General features: G+C 45.4%; 1 protein-coding gene across 3 annotated transcripts in view; it reads right to left on the bottom strand.

The window, feature by feature from the left end:
* KLF7 (KLF transcription factor 7) overlaps positions 1-13,856 on the bottom strand; it is a 100,551-nt gene extending 86,695 nt beyond the window's left edge. Inside the window, exons 1-2 of one of the 3 annotated variants that reach the window (XM_061148909.1) lie at positions 13,700-13,856; positions 13,247-13,486 (exon numbers count right to left, since the gene is read on the bottom strand). In XM_061148909.1, coding sequence (XP_061004892.1) covers positions 13,247-13,348 — 102 coding nt within the window. In that variant the 5' untranslated portion in view covers positions 13,349-13,486; positions 13,700-13,856. The remainder of the gene's footprint in view (positions 1-13,246; positions 13,487-13,699) is intronic. The other 2 variants (XM_061148907.1, XM_061148908.1) reach the window with 2 other exon arrangements.
* Between the last annotated feature and the right edge of the window lie 1,671 nt (positions 13,857-15,527).

Genomic DNA, 15,527 nt, shown 5'->3' with positions numbered 1-15,527 from the left:
CAAAGACATTCAACAAGGCAGAGAAGTCTAAAAAGGAATGAAAATGGATTCCGGGTAAGAACAGAAATCAAGCCAGCTTGAGACTCATGAAGAAATAAAGTCTGTCCCCCAAATCACAGCATTTTTTGGAGGGAAAGGTGACTTAGAGAGCTGACAGTCTGGGGGTCACAAACTCAAATGCATGCTCACCTGGCTAGAGATCAGAAACAAAGCAAAGTAGAAATAGTGGAGACAAGGTTAATTGAAGAGTGCATGATGTGTCTGAAAGCATTCCAATTAAAAAGAAAACTGAAATAGGTATGCTGGCCAAATAAAACAGCTCTTGAAGCCAGTTTAGCCTAGGAGCTTCCTGTTTGTATCTAATCATCTGACTGCTCCTAACTCTACCCTACTGTCTACACATGAGGAAACTGAAGACCAGAGAAGTCGTATCATTTGATGATAAGCATGCAATAGTCTTTGCGTGTAGCAGAGCCAAAATGCTAGGATTATATTACACACCAAGATGATGTTAAATGGAAAAAAATGAAAATGACATTAAGTCAAAAATCCTGCATGCCTTTAGGTCAGGTGTACTAAGTTCACATGGTTTATTTTTTCAGAGGCCAAATTATAGTATCATCTAGTTAAAACATAAAGCTACTGAGAACTGGGGGAAGATGTACGCAAGGAGAGGTTGTGCAAAAAAACAAAACAAAAATCCTAAGTAGTCAGAGTCAGACATTCAGTTTTTCAAAACCCAGTGTTAAGTCCATAATTATCTTTGTCACAACAGTCCTGAGTAAGATGGCAGGTGGAGTTCCTGACTTCTATCATCCAGGCAGTAAAAACGAGGGACATAGAACCCACACGGTTTTATTTTTAAAGGATTCTTTAAAGTTACTGCTCAAGGTTCCTTCTAGATACTCCTCAAAAAGCAAGGTAAGAAAAATCGTTTCCATTCTTGGTATTGGGGAATGTACATTTTTTTAAAAATTGGGTAAGCTTAAGACTCTTTTAAAAAAAAAGTGAAATTCCAAGGGAAAAAATTTCATTGAGATATATTAAGTGGTGTGAAATCTCCCCAGGAAATCCATGAAGTCCAGAGAAGGATGACGAGATCCTCCCGTGGGGCAGCTAGAAGCAGATGAGACAAAGAACTGGAAATCTTCTTTCTGGGAGCCCCCCCTTCTGCCAGCCAATGGGACTTTCCTTCCTTGGTTTCTGTGTCTAAGAAACACACAGACACTCCTCAGAAAGAGGAGATGCAGTCTGCACACACAGCTTGCGTCTCTGACATAAATCTCTCCATAGGTACTGGGCTAAACCTTCAATATGAGGAAATAATCTTTGAGTTTTATAGCAGCATATGCATGATTCTTCCCCCTCCCCCATAAAACTCCCAACATGAACAACCACATCAAATTATTGCTTTTCAGAGGCCAATTCAAAAACACCCACTTTATCACAGAAAGAATATTCCTTGTGTATGTGAGTGCTTCCATTATGTCTTATTTGAAGGGGGAAAATGAAATAAAAATCCTATCGGAGATATTTATAGATCTCATAAAACCTGATTCACTCTCATAAGCTGCTGTAAGCTCAGTCATCAGGTAAGGCAGAAAAGGCAGGTGTAGTAACTGGCACTGTATTACAGTATATGTGCCTAATTCTGGCTCACAAAGAAAAATATCCACATGCTGGAAAAAGTTAGGAAAAGTCATAAGTAAGACTGGAAAGAAAGGGAAGGAGTTGGACATGTGCGTGAGCAAGCCAAGCAAATTCCAAGGGTATCAAAGGAGGCTGAGTTTTGGGGGGGGCAATGGATATTGCAAATATTTCCCCACTAGTAAGCGCGAATGATTTCATGAAAGCTGCTCTAGTGGGATGGATAAAGAAAATACCATGCCTTTCCATCATTCACCTTCTCTTAGACACTCAAGATGACTAGGGCATTAGAGAAACCACTGATACTATTTAGAAAAAGAGCATTGTGATACTCTGCACTGTTTTCAATGGAAGGAAGGATGGTTGAAAATGGGAAAAAAATTTGTTGAGTGGATCCTATGTGCCAGACACTGGGCCAGAGAGCCAACATGTCTGCCCTTACTTAGGCATTACTGTCTCCATTCCACCCACGACAGTATAGACTCAGAGGTATTGGGTGACTTTCTCAAGGCTCCAACTCTGCCTGATTTCAACACCTCATGTAATTTGACTAATACAAACACTAAGACCTTAAGAAACCCTAGCACAAGTGTTAGTCACCCAGTCATGTCCGACTCTTTGTGACTCCATGGACTGTGGCCCACCAGGTTCCTCTGTCCCTGGGATTCTCCAGGCAAGAATACTGGAGTGGGTTGCCATCCCCTTCTATGACGGATCTTTCTGATCCAGGGATCAAACCTGGATCTCCTGCACTGCAGGTAGATTCTTTACCATCTGAGCCTTTAAGGAGCCCTAGAACAATCCAGTTCTTTTTCAGATGAGAAAAGCAAGTCCCAGAAAGAAGACAGGCCAGAAAGCTTTCAAATCCATACAGTTCCATTGAGTCCCAAGCCATGACCTTTGGATTCTGCCTTGGTGTCTCTTTCCTAAGAAGGAGTCGGTATAAATGTAGAAATTCAGAGTCCTGAGCATACTGCCTGCTCTCATTCTGAGCCCAATCTGGCTCAGCCAGTCTTCCAAGTTGTGTGACTTTTGGCAAGTCACCTCTCACCTCAATGTATCCATCTGTAAAAGGAGGATTAAGCAGAACATGTGTCTCACCAGGTTGACGTGAGGGTTAAATGAAATGATGTATATAACGTGCTCAGATGAGAACATCTCTAGGAAGTATCTGATACCTATTTGATATTATTCCTGGAGGAGGGCATGGCAACCCTCTCCAGTACTCTTTGCCTGGAGAATCCCATGGACAGAGGAGGCTGGTGGGCTACAGTCCACAGGGTCACAAAGAGTCAGACACGAGTGAAGCAATTTAGCACAGGTATTATTACGATGCTTGCTATGGTGATAGATAGAATGGCCAAGTTGAAAGAAGAAAGAGGAAAGAATGTTCCACCACGGGTTTTGCAACTCATCTGCTTTGCAGCCACACGAAGACAACTTGCTTCATCTTCCTCTGCCCCATTCTTTTCACCTCTGAATGGGAAATTCTGTAATATCTGCCTGTTCCTTAGTTACAGAAAGAAGGTGCCAGCGACAAGAGATCCTGATCAAAACACCCTGAGTCCTTGAGAGCAAACGCTCAATACAGATGTCTGTTAGACTCTTACAAGCCAACATGAACAACCCCATCACAGAGGAAACCATCTCTTGGTCCATGTTAAAGAAAGAAACTTAATACAGGGAGGTAAATGCACAGGGGAGGGCCGGGTCATCTTGGAAAGCAGAAGGCAAAGCCAAAGACTCAGTGTGACACTGAGCGAGCAGCGTCTGAGGGAGCTCATGGGAGAATCAGCTCTGCACAGGGGGCTCCTTGCAGAAGACATCCTTCACCCCTTAGACAGGAGCTGTGCTCTCTGAACAGGGTGTACAGCGGCCCTAGGAACAAACACTAAGAGCTCAAAAGGGAGGGATGGGGCCATCTATTTCCACTCCTTTGTATGCCAAGCAAATCTGCCGCCTCTCCAAAAATAAGAGCCAGCACTGTGACCAGTCCATTGAATTCCCGCAACCTGAGCTCTGGAAGGTGAGCGTGAACGCAGGGTCAGGAGCAGGCAGGCACTCCCTTGCCGAGCGATTGCTCCACGGCTAATTGCCGTTTTCACAGCTGGGTTGAGCTTTCCAAAAGATATCCTTCAACCCTGAGCTCTGCGCTCCTCTCCTGATGTTCTCTCTTGCCAACCATACCCCCATCAAAGACAGTTTATAGATGAAAGGATGCAGCTACAGTACATACATTTTTGCAAACATCACAGTTTGAAATCGAGGCCTTTCTAAGGTTTCTTTGTGAACATCACCACATGCCCACAGTCATTACCACAAGAGCTAAAGCCTTCTATGGACGAGGAGGCAGCCTCCTTGCCTGAATGTCCTCAGTGGCAATTCTTCTATTTTTGCTCCTCTTACTAGAAACATAGGTCCTTTGAAATTCTTTATAAACAGAGTCGACTTGCAAACAGTAAAGTCAGGAAGAAATCTGTTGAACTGCTACCTAATACCTATCTGGCATCATCCAACAGATGTTCATGCATGCATCCATCCCTTTAAAACCACAGAGCGGGCTGAGGTAAGTGGAAAATCATGGTCGAGAGCCTGCCGAGAATGAATTATTTGAAGCACGGCACGGCTGGAGTTTAGTGCCCACCACCACAAAGGTACCAGAAATGGAATTTGACCAGGTTAAGCAAACCTCTAGTGGGTCAGAGGAAATGTAAGCTAAATGAGACTGTACTCAACACTTTACGGTAAGGGAAAGCAAAACAAGAAAGATCAAACAACACTTGGACAGTTGCTATTAACCAAGGAGCTGGATAAAGTATACCCACCACTACCCTGCTTTATTATAAACCTCTTTTACATGTAGCTTTCAAGTTATACAAGAAAAAAAATATTTCCATATAAGGAGTAGCCAACTACAATTCTGATACATCTGATATCAACCTTCCATAGATTAATAGCTCAAAGCCTTGGCTGCATATTGGAATCACCCAGAAGATTATAAAAAAACAAAAAACCACGGATGCCTGGGTTCCACCCAAAGGAATACTGATATAATTGGTATTCTGGGGTACAACCACAGTTGTGAATCATCACTGCACACATAGTCAAATCTTAAGTCACAGTCATACCTTAAGTCCTAAATATCCACTGAATATCTACCATGTGCATGGCTTTCTAAGAACCTGAAGGGTTATGTATTAAAAGTTTATTCTCAGAATTATAACCAAGGCATGGACTTTGCTCCAAATCATACAATCTAACTGGAAGAACAGGGTAATGGGGAAAAAAGAAAAACTATATTACAGGACAAAACTGAAAAGCATCATGAGGAAGTAGAAAGTTCTACACAAGACTGTAGAAACAGTAGCAATTACTGTTGGCAAAGGGAAAGAGAGGGAGTTTCCTGGACAATGTGGCAACCATCTGAAAGTCAAAGGATGGGTAGAATTTGGACAAAGAGACTCATGGGGGAAAAGGAAAAAGAAGGGAAAAGGGTGAAGGAAATGACATAAATGAAGACAGAAGCAGAAGAAGTACAATCATCCCATTTGTATGGCAGCTCACATGGTAACAGGGGGGAGACTTGTGACTACTACCTAGACTCAGTCTAGGACTATTGTGACTCTGAGAAGCTTGGCTTCATCATATGCAAAAGAGGGAAACACTGACACTTTCAAACATGGTGATTGAGGTAGAAAGTCAATCCAGGCGAGGTGGCCAGGCTGTCCTGGGGCAATGGCAGAGCAAGAAGAAAGCAGACTAGGTGCAGTACTGTAAGAATCAAATCAAGGGGATTTTTCAAGCAATTACAGTCAAGGGAAAGAGAGGAGCCAAAGACGATAGAACCTTCAAACCTGGATCCCAGAAGAGAGGAGATTAGTAAAAGAAACAGGGAAGCCAGGAAAAGGAGGACAGACTGGATGAGCTCACACTTTGGGAATACATTCAGCTGAGGTCATCATGGGACAATCCCAGAAGTTTTTAGTGTCAGCCCCATGTTTCCAATTCCAAACTGTGAGCCTGAACTCAGGAAGATACCGGAGTTGGACATGTAGATTACAGCTTTGACAAAATAAAGAAGTCTCCATTTGGGAAGCAAACTTCAGTTTCTAAGATCTTAGAGGTGAAGCCAGTCTGTGAGGCAAGTTCCAACAGAGAATTTTCACCATCATCACTACCAGAGATTGGGTGGAGAAGGGCCAAAAGTTGCAGGGAAGTAGCGTGAAGAGCACCCCGAGTTTCCTTTCCTCACTAGGGTCACTGAAAATTAGGCCAGCTTCATCCTTCCAGCCCCACAGGACTTTTTTAAAAACAAAAAGAAGTGACTCTCTTCCCAACTGCTTATCACAATGTGCAATATTTTTTTGTTTAAATTTGTAAAACATTACAACTTCACTGCCCATCCAACCCTCTCAAGAAATCTTAAAACACTTCAGAAAAGCTTTTCCTGAATTGGCACATGATAACTGCTACAGTTTCACGCAGTCTCTTAGTTGGCAAGTTGTCAGAGACAAAGCATTTCACCATTTTGCACTTGACGCTTTCCACATAAAACCCCAGTTCCACCATCCATCCAGCTCCCTACCACATCCATCTCAATGCACCTCCTTACTCTCACTCCATTTGTTATCATTTAAGTGACAGCACTTTTTGTCATAGGGCTGGAGTTGTAATTGGGGGCTTTTGTTTTGTCTTTTTAACACAGCGTACATTTTCCAGGTTACCACACATTATTAAAAGTGGAAAAGAGATAAAATGACACACATAAGCTGTCTCCAAGATATTCAATAGCTTGGTTTAGGGCCCAGACAATCCCCAAATTCCATCTACAAGTACTGTTCAAAGTAAAAACAGGATTTTCTTGCCTCCTTTTAAGGGGAGACAGGGAAGGAAAGAGGAGGAAAGATGAGAAGTAACTCAAAATATATTCAGAACAACATGATGAAAAGCAAACAAATGGATCATGTGGACATCTGAAAGAGTCTGGGGCCTAGGACCGCCATCCATGTTAACAACAGCTGGAGGACCTTGGAAGGTTCAGTGTTTCATTTGGCTTCAACAAGCACTTGGTCCTAGCCTAGTGTTTTAAAGAAACCAAGAGCCTTCTTTCAGGATTTGAAATTCTAAGATTATCTGCATCTAGCTTTGATACCAGGCCCAGGGCCTGACTTTCAATATGACCCTTAGGAAATGTCAATAAACCCATATTCAGAAATAGATATTGCATACGGCTCTACATTAATTATTTTAATGACCTATAATCATTTCCGAATGACACAGACACGGATGCTGTTTCCTGGCCATTACGGACATGTGTATTCACACTGTCTACTCATCTGCCCTCAAAGGGCCACCAGCCCCATTACCCCATTAGCTAAAAAACAAAAGCACAACAGAACTTAGTAAATCTCAAGTATGTTCTATAAACAAGATTGTAACAAGGTGAGGCTATATAGAGAGGCATGGGTCAGTACTCAAATACTGGACTTAAAATCTCTTTTTTTGGCAATGGTGTTCTAATAGTGCATTACTTAATTTTGAACACGCTCACTCTCCCCTACTGGAGTCAAGCTCATACAGGGCAGAGCCTATAGCCAATTCAAATTCATATCACCCAAACAGTATTTTGCACATAACCAAAGTAAAGGAATGAAGTACTGACTGTGAAATACTTTCCATATTTTCATATAAATAGAGAAAAGCCCACGAGGTGTGACTGAGCGCCTCGACCAGCTCAGTCAGCAGTGTGAATCACTATGAAATCATAAGTCACTCCCATGTCAAGCAGGCTGATCCTAGACGGATCTCGAAGCTGCTGCGGACCCTCAGCTGTCCCTCTGTATGTCACGCACGTGGTGGATGGGGACAGCTGGAAGCTGCTCTAATGGAGAGTGCAGCAGACACAATACACTCAGCAGGACCAAGTTCTCAGGGTCACAACACAATACCAAGTGAGGAAAACAAAAAGGTACCAAGGCAGGAGAAAGGATTCTACAAATTTCCAGCAGAAAACAAAAGTGAAGGGACAAGAAGGGAGAGGAACACGATGATGACCGATTTTAGGTAAAAACCTGTTCTAGTAATGCAGGACTTGATTTGGGGAACACTTAAACTGAATGAGGCGAGTTTCTCCTGTGGGCGAGTGATGTTCTAAAATAAGCACACAATGTATCCAGGCAGAGGAGAATTTCTTAACTTGCAGATGTTGCATGTAACATTAATGATTAGCTGCTGTTTCTTGTTCCACTGACTTTAACACCTTTAGTGCTTGTAGAGCTTCCTAATCACTGTTCTTGGTAAGATCTGGAGACCTGGGTTAAAATATTTCTACCTGTTCATGCAAAGGAAGCACTCAGCTGATCTGGGAAAACAGGGGTTTATTTGTAGAGAGATACATCTCCACCGCTCACCCTCTGGCACTGCTCAGGTTACGTTGGGGAGCTGTCCTAAACTTTCAGCAAATCTCTGTCCCAACATACATGCTAACTGATAGACTGAGTGAACCAGAATCACAGAGGCATTCTCTGCAATCATGGAGGCGAGTGAAGGTGACTGAAAACTCCTGGCATGCTACTGCCAAACTGCAGAGATAGGGGGTGTCTGCCACCCCATGTGGCCAGCTACCCTATCAACATGAGTTGTTTGGGGCTGGCTGGAGGAAACTGCCTTCCCTCCCCAATAAGCATAGGCTGATTAAAGAATTCTGCATTGCCTTCTTGTACTCAGAAAGTTAAAATGCGGGAATTCTCTGATGGGAGAAGAATCTGAAGATTTATAAGAGAATGGCAACTAAAAGCTCCATTAGGACCCTTTCTAAACTATTTCCATTTAAGTGGAGAGGCAAATAGCCCCCACTGGCATTTATATTTAGAATGGGCTGAGAGGGAGGAAGAGCGCATTTTGAACACTGAAGGTCTCTGACATACCCATACATAAATCATTTCAGGGTGAGGTGTCACAGTGCATCTTCTGCTCTGCCCTTTAAATGGACTGGACCCCAACATCGCATTCTCCTCAGGGTAGGGAGTGGAGGTGGGGGTTACATGGAGAACAAAGAAGTCAGCACTTCCTTTACCCCCTCTCCCGCAACTAAAGACAGATGTAGTTAAAAAAAAAAAAAAAAAAATCTGCATTGTAACACTCATTCACTTTAAAATACCAAACTGAAATAGGTAGACTTAATGATCATGTTTGAGAGACCCTAAATCTACACAGAGATGTATCTATTTAGAAGAACATGGAAATAAATCTGTTAAAGAAAGGCTAAGTGTGTGATTGATGGCATTCACATGTGCTTTCATTTATAAAGCTACATTTATTTAGTGACTGCATCCTTATAAAGGAAATCTGGGTAACAGGGGCAGTCCCAATTTTTTTTTTTTTCATCTGCCAAGTCACTGTTTCAAATTTTTTAAAAAATAGGCTTATGGTAACTAAAGAACGCACAAATCACATACAATAAATAAATAAATAAAAAGCCAGCTATTTTATCCTTTCAGTGTGGTTAGCAAGGCTCCTTTGTGTCTACAAATTTCCCTGGGTGGTGCTGTTGCCAAGAAATTCTAATTCACGACAAGGTTTTCTGCAAACTGGGGACAGAGGCAAACCTGCGGGTGCAGGGACCCTACAGTTTGCTTTGTCTTTCTGGCTGAGCCAGCACCTGGCTGCTCAGGCCTGTAGAAGGCAGTGCAAAGGCACGATCCCTGTGCAGGAGAAGCAATGTAGCTCACAAACCAAATCCTATCCCTTGCACCATGAGGCTGTTCTTGGAAGGCAATTTTTGTAGGTTGTCCCCTAGAGATGCTTCATACCAAAGGCCCTTGCAAAAAGTGGTTCAGGGTGCCTGTCACCAAGATGAAATTGCAGTGTTATGGGGACGCTGCAGTTCTTACAGTAGCCAAGTATGCCATTAGTTTAAAACAATGGGAGAGTGGGGGAGGAGGGAGGAATGTTCTATGATTTATTTATTTGTTTCCAGTAGCAGTGGAAAATTTTCTCTGAGCACAAGGGAGGCCTGCAACTGACCCCATCTGCCAATTATGAATCAGCATTAACAACAAACATAATTCCATAAGAGTTTTCCAGTAAACACACCATGCTCCTCAATGGCATGAAGCAAGGCTAAGTGTAAATAAGACTTAGAACATCACTACTTGACCTGCACTCATGAAATAGCAGTCTAGGTGTGAAGAATATATCCAAATTCTAAAAGTGTTTGTAGCTTCCCAAAGAAAAATAACCATCAATACTGTATTAAATCCTTCTTCATCTTCCAAATCAGCAGCGCATCCAGAAAAATCATGATTTCTGATGGCGACAGAGCTCATGAATGGGTCCCCCATTATCCATCATCAAGTGGTACCCTATACACTATGCTAGCTTCTGTCCTACCTTTGACTTTTTTTTTTACTTTTGCTCAGACAGCTCTTGGAAAATTTCCTGCAAGTTTCCGAAGGGCTTAAGGCTGGTGGCCTTAGGAGTTGTGCGTCAGCTGAATTCCATAAAATAATAGACCACATAAGCACAGCGTAATTTACAGTTATATGACAGGCAGGGATGATGTTACTTGAGCCAAGTGCTTAAGTATGCAGTCAGAGCCCAGAAATGGAGAGCTGTTAATGTAGGATGTCCATCTGGATTTAAAAATTATACCGGCAACAATTTTCAGAGTTGGCACTGGATGTGGCTAAGACATGATTGTCCCAAAACCCAATGTCAAAATGATGATCCCTGTGACAGGAGATCCATGACAAGCTCACTGACTGTTAGGCAGGACAATTATCTCAGGCAAGAGTTCAAAATAAAACCTCCATCCTTAATTTTCAAATGCACAGATGTTCTTGGGTTTATCATCCAAGCCAGTCTTTCTTACGAACCAAATCAGATTATTGGAATCTCTGCATTTTGCTCATCTCCTCAAGGTACACTGTTCACTTTCAGAAGTACATCTAATAATTGCTCCTCATTTGACCTCTAAAATCTGATTACCCCAGAGCATCAGGAAACTTCCTCCGGCCTGGGGTTCTTTGTAGCAACCTTCCTGAGCTGATTTGAGCAAAGGAGACTTACAATTTCACCATCTGATGGTTGATTTGGAACCAACAGTTGCATGTAACCACATTCCCCTCCTTTATACTCAGAAGCGGCACAGGGGAGGGTGTAGGGAGAGAGGAAGAGATAGAAGTTGGAGGTATGTCACCAGTATGAACTTGGGGGTCCCAGTCACCTTTAGAGAAAGCATCTGTGACTAAGGAGTCCAGAGAAGCAAGCTCCTTGGAGTGACAGGTCACTTAGGACTGTGTTCTCACAAGTTACATTTCAGTATGGAGGATGAGCATGCTTCTGAAAGAGCATGGTAAACGATCTGAAGGTGAGGGTAACAGGCAGTAGGACAGGATTAAGGCAAGAAATAGGGAAGGAGGTGCAGTGGGCTGAAATTCCTTTGCCCACAGATAGAAACTAAGCTAGAGGTTCCTTGAAGGCGGTGAGATGAAGTGAGGAGGAGCGGAGTTGGGAGGTGGCGAGAAAAGCAGAGAAGGCGTCTGAGGAAACAATAGATCTGATACATCCTCTAATTATCAAACCAATGATGTTTCCTCATAGATCTAGATGTTCTCATGGATGGTCTAACCAGATCTAGAAAGGCAGGTTTCCTCTGGAGAGGCCTTCCCCAAAAAGCAGGCTTTACTACTGTGAAAACTTGAAGGAAAACAAAGTTGGGTGATTCATCAGGAGGGAACGTTGTAACAAATAAAGCCAACTTTCTTTCCTCCAACCCTACTTAACAGTTAGTCACAAACGGGCTGCCTAAGTCAACAGATTCTCTTCCCTAACCAGTCTAGACAGTTGTTAATAGGCAACCAATTCAACACCAGTGGGCTGACAGTGTGAAACGAAGACTATTTCTGAAAATGAAATTCTGGCAACCTTTTGGTTTAATTAGCAATGTGAAATAAAAGGAGGAAAAAGCTCCAGTGAGACCCTTCATGAGGCAGTCTCATCAAGGATGGAGGAACGGATGCACTGGAGAGATGCCTTATGCTAAAAAAAAAGTGTGCGCTGTGTGTGCCTTTAGAAAAAAGACAAAGTCAAACACATCTGCCAGCATCCTCAGGCAGGAATGCATGTGTGGACCCATAGACACCAGAGACCAGTATCCGGAGAAACTCCAGCCTGGAAGAATCAGGGGAGTAACAGCAACTAGTAACAATGGTACAGAGGATCACCTCCTTACACCGAAAAGCAAACCTCACTCGCTAAAGCAGCGACTGCTACATCCTTAGACTCAAGCCGGCAAATCCCGCTTTGGATCCTGGCAGAGAAAATCCAGCCGTTCATTAGCCTTAACAAGCTGCTGTCATGAAGCAGAGAAGTTACATGAGCAGCCACACATCAAGCCTCTCGCAGCCCTCCCCAAGGGCAAGCACGTTTCTCCAAGACAGACTGTGCACGCTCACACTTCCACCGTGCAAATCTGAATTGTCTTCTTGGACTTTCCATGATACACATTGTAGAATTTTGAAAGAATACTAAAGCATACTCGTGTCCCTCCACCTTTCCCCCACCCACCATCTTTCCTGAAGAATGTCCCCTCAGCAGCTCCCAATCCTTACTGAGAAAAACCACTGTTTCTGCAGCAGATCTAGCACTTTCCACTGACCAGCACTTTCATTATTCCACTTCACAAAGCCCAGTGAACTTGTCACCAGCCCCACTTCCCCCTCCTTGGGACATCTAGCCAACTTGGCATTGGTGCCCTTCAGCATCTTAGGAGTTTCTTAACTAGTCCTCTAAGACAAAGTCAGAGGCATGGAAGCACACACCACCCTTTGTCGGAGGTTGTGCTAAGTGGAGAGGGACACCAACCGAGAGAGGGAAGCAAGGACACAGGCAGAGAGTGATCTCTTTCCGTGGATCTTGCACTGGGGAAACCTACAATGCATGGTCAGCACTAGATAGATATATCTTCCCGTCCTCCTCCAAGATATCCTTGAGTACCTTTTATAACTGGGTTCCTCGTCCTCCTGCCCACCTTCTAATCTCAAAATCAAGTTCCTATTCTTTATTGACACTCGCTAATTACTAGGAAAACACCCCGCTCCGTTCTTACCGCCCCCCCACCCCACCCCCCCCACCCCCCGCATCTGACGGCCGTCAGCACCAGTTGAAAGAGATGAACCTGATTTAAGGTACCAAGTAGGTACAGCTAGAGCATGTAGGGACGCGGTAGCTGTCTGCGATGGCTCGTTAAGCCCCAAACCACCTTCCCACCCGGCTCCTCCGAACCCCAGAAGTTAGGCAGGTCTCTGTTGGGGGACAGTGAGCCCAACAAAATGTGCACAAGGATGTGTGTTGGTGACTGAAACGCAGGCAGCTCGGACCGGCTGCTCAGCTCGGCACACTATACGGGGTTAGGGGGTGGGTGGAGAGGTAAGCATATGACTGTTTCCGAAAACATTTTCAACAACAGACAGCCAAAAAGGGGGTAAAAAAATTAAACAAACAAACAAAAAAAAATTCAACCCCAAGCCCACACCAACGCAGCCCCTGCGAGTCCGCCGCCACCACACGATTTACACAAGTAATTTAAATCATTCACCTGCTGCCAGGTCTCCTCCAGGGATGGCAAAGCTGAGAAGTAGCCGGTGTCGTGGACAAGTTGTAGCTCCTGGAATATACTATAACTAGCCAACACGTCCATGTTGCTGCTGCCGGGCAAAACGGGAGGAGAAACCCTCCCCCGAACACAGTTGGGTCTGTTTGTTTGTCAGTCTGTCTGGCTCACCCCCCAAGAAGGCAGACATCCAGTGGCCCTTTTGTTTTGTTTTGTTTCAGTCAACTAAAAAGAAAAAAAAAAAAAAAAATCAATGCAGGAGAGAGGGAGAGAGGAGGTGAGAGAGGAGAGACTGAGTGGGGTGGATGGAGAGAAGCATCCAGCGTGTACAGTGCAGGCGGCTGCCAGGAAAAGGGGACTTCTCCACGGGAGTAACAATTCCCTTCCAGGGCTCTAATCACTCCAGCTCGTGGATCAGGAAGGGGGATGCAAACTCACTGATACGAAGCTGCCATCTATTTCTGCAGCGCTGTTCGCTCCTAATGCAATCTTTGCTCTTTATTTTGGGAGGTTGCATTTTTTTTTTTCTCGCGATCGCTTCTCTCCCCCCGCTCTCCTTCCCTCCCCACCCCCCACCCCATCCTCGCTAGTTTGTAGTCTCTCCCCCTCCTCCTCCTTTTCTCCTCCTCCTGCTCTTCCCCCCTCCCCAAACTCCCTCCCCCCGCCCCGCTCTCCGCGCAGCCGTGGGATCTCGGAGGAGGGCGTCCATTAGGCCGCGTGTGACCATGTAAGGTAAACAGGGGGCTCATGAAGTCACTCAGGACCAATGGGGAGCGCGGAGCGGGACCTGGGGCGGGGCTCGGCCCTGGCGGCGGGCGCCGATTGGCGAGCTGCGAATCTCCCCGCTGCCTTACAAGGCGGTGCGAGGCGAGCTATTTTTAGAGGGCTATATAAGGGGGTTGAGGCGGCCGCACAGCGGCCCGGTAGCGTGAGCGCGAGGGACGGGGAGGGTCGCGGCGACACTCGCGCCGGCTCCCGGGACGCCGAGGCGGCTGGGTTCGGGCCGCACGCCGGCCTTCGACCTTCGCTTTGGTGCCAGATGGAGCCCCGGGCGGCCGGAGCCGGCGCCCCTCAGAAGGGAGAGGGTCGCATATCGCCATTCTGGCGTGGACGCGGCCGGTCAGGAGGTGAAAGTCCAGAATGCGGGGTTAGGATGCCTCCTGGAGGAAGAGCAGGGAGGGAGGACGAGGAAGCCAGCGTGGGGAAGAGGGCCAGCCACTTCCCACTCCGCCTCCCTCCCAGGCCCGGGGGCGGGGAACCGCGAAGGAGGGGCAGCGCAGGAGAGTTCCACACTTCCTAAAAAACAAACCGGAGCGGGGCGGGGGGGGGGGGAGTCACCAAAAACCCCCTCACGAATTCCCCACCAGCTGCCAGGGTGCAGAGAAGAAGCGCCGGAGGAGGAAGTGCCACACAATGGAACAGAACAAAGGGGAGAGGCGCGCAGACAGCCGCCCGGGGCCCGCCCCGCGCCAGGCCCCGCCCCCGCCCGCCGGCGCCCCCACCCGCTGCCCGGCCCCCGCGCCGGGGACCGGGCGGGGGTCGGAGTTCCAGTTAGAGTTAATTGGAAGGGGACAGAGTACAAGAAGTGTGTGTTAAAGACAAGAGAGGGAGTCCGGGTAGACGTGAGGTGCTAGCAGGAGCAGGCAACTTGTTTGGGGTCTTAAACGTGAGGCCCCCCCCCCTTGTGACTTGGAGAGAAAGTGTCAGTCGGCCAAGCTGCGGCGGTGAGAGGAGAACCCAGACTGTGTTTTCGATACAGCTAACATATAGAGATGTATAGATCTAGACCCTATTATCTCTTAGCTGAAAGCTCTACACAATGCCAGTTGCTAGGGTTGACCAGTTGTTTGTTTGACCTTAAATGGTTAGTGTGGCTGAAGCTTCCCCAAAATGCACTGTGAGCTGAACTTCCACTTTTGGAATGATTGCAGAATTTGGTACTTAGAAATGAGAAACTTAATTCAACTCATAATGGAAGAAACACATCCATCTTAATCGCCCTTCTCAACTGTCTCCTTCTGACAATGTGGAACTCCATGTCACAATATTTGAAAGATTCTACTTCATAGGACGAACACAATTTGAAATTCAGTATTTGCCAGAGGAAATTAAACAGGAATTATTGAGTTGAGGCAAGTTTATTTACTTTTTGATGTCCTGAATTCTCTTGGTCAAATCTACAGCATCCAGTGTATGTGTATAAAATTGGTGCACTTACTGCAAGTGTATGCACGAGAAACGCACAAGGATCTTGGTGCATTTAGTG

This window comes from Dama dama, chromosome 8 (genome assembly GCF_033118175.1).
Source record: "Dama dama isolate Ldn47 chromosome 8, ASM3311817v1, whole genome shotgun sequence".
Lineage (NCBI taxonomy): Eukaryota > Metazoa > Chordata > Mammalia > Artiodactyla > Cervidae > Dama > Dama dama.
This window is presented reverse-complemented; position numbering and strand designations above follow the sequence as displayed.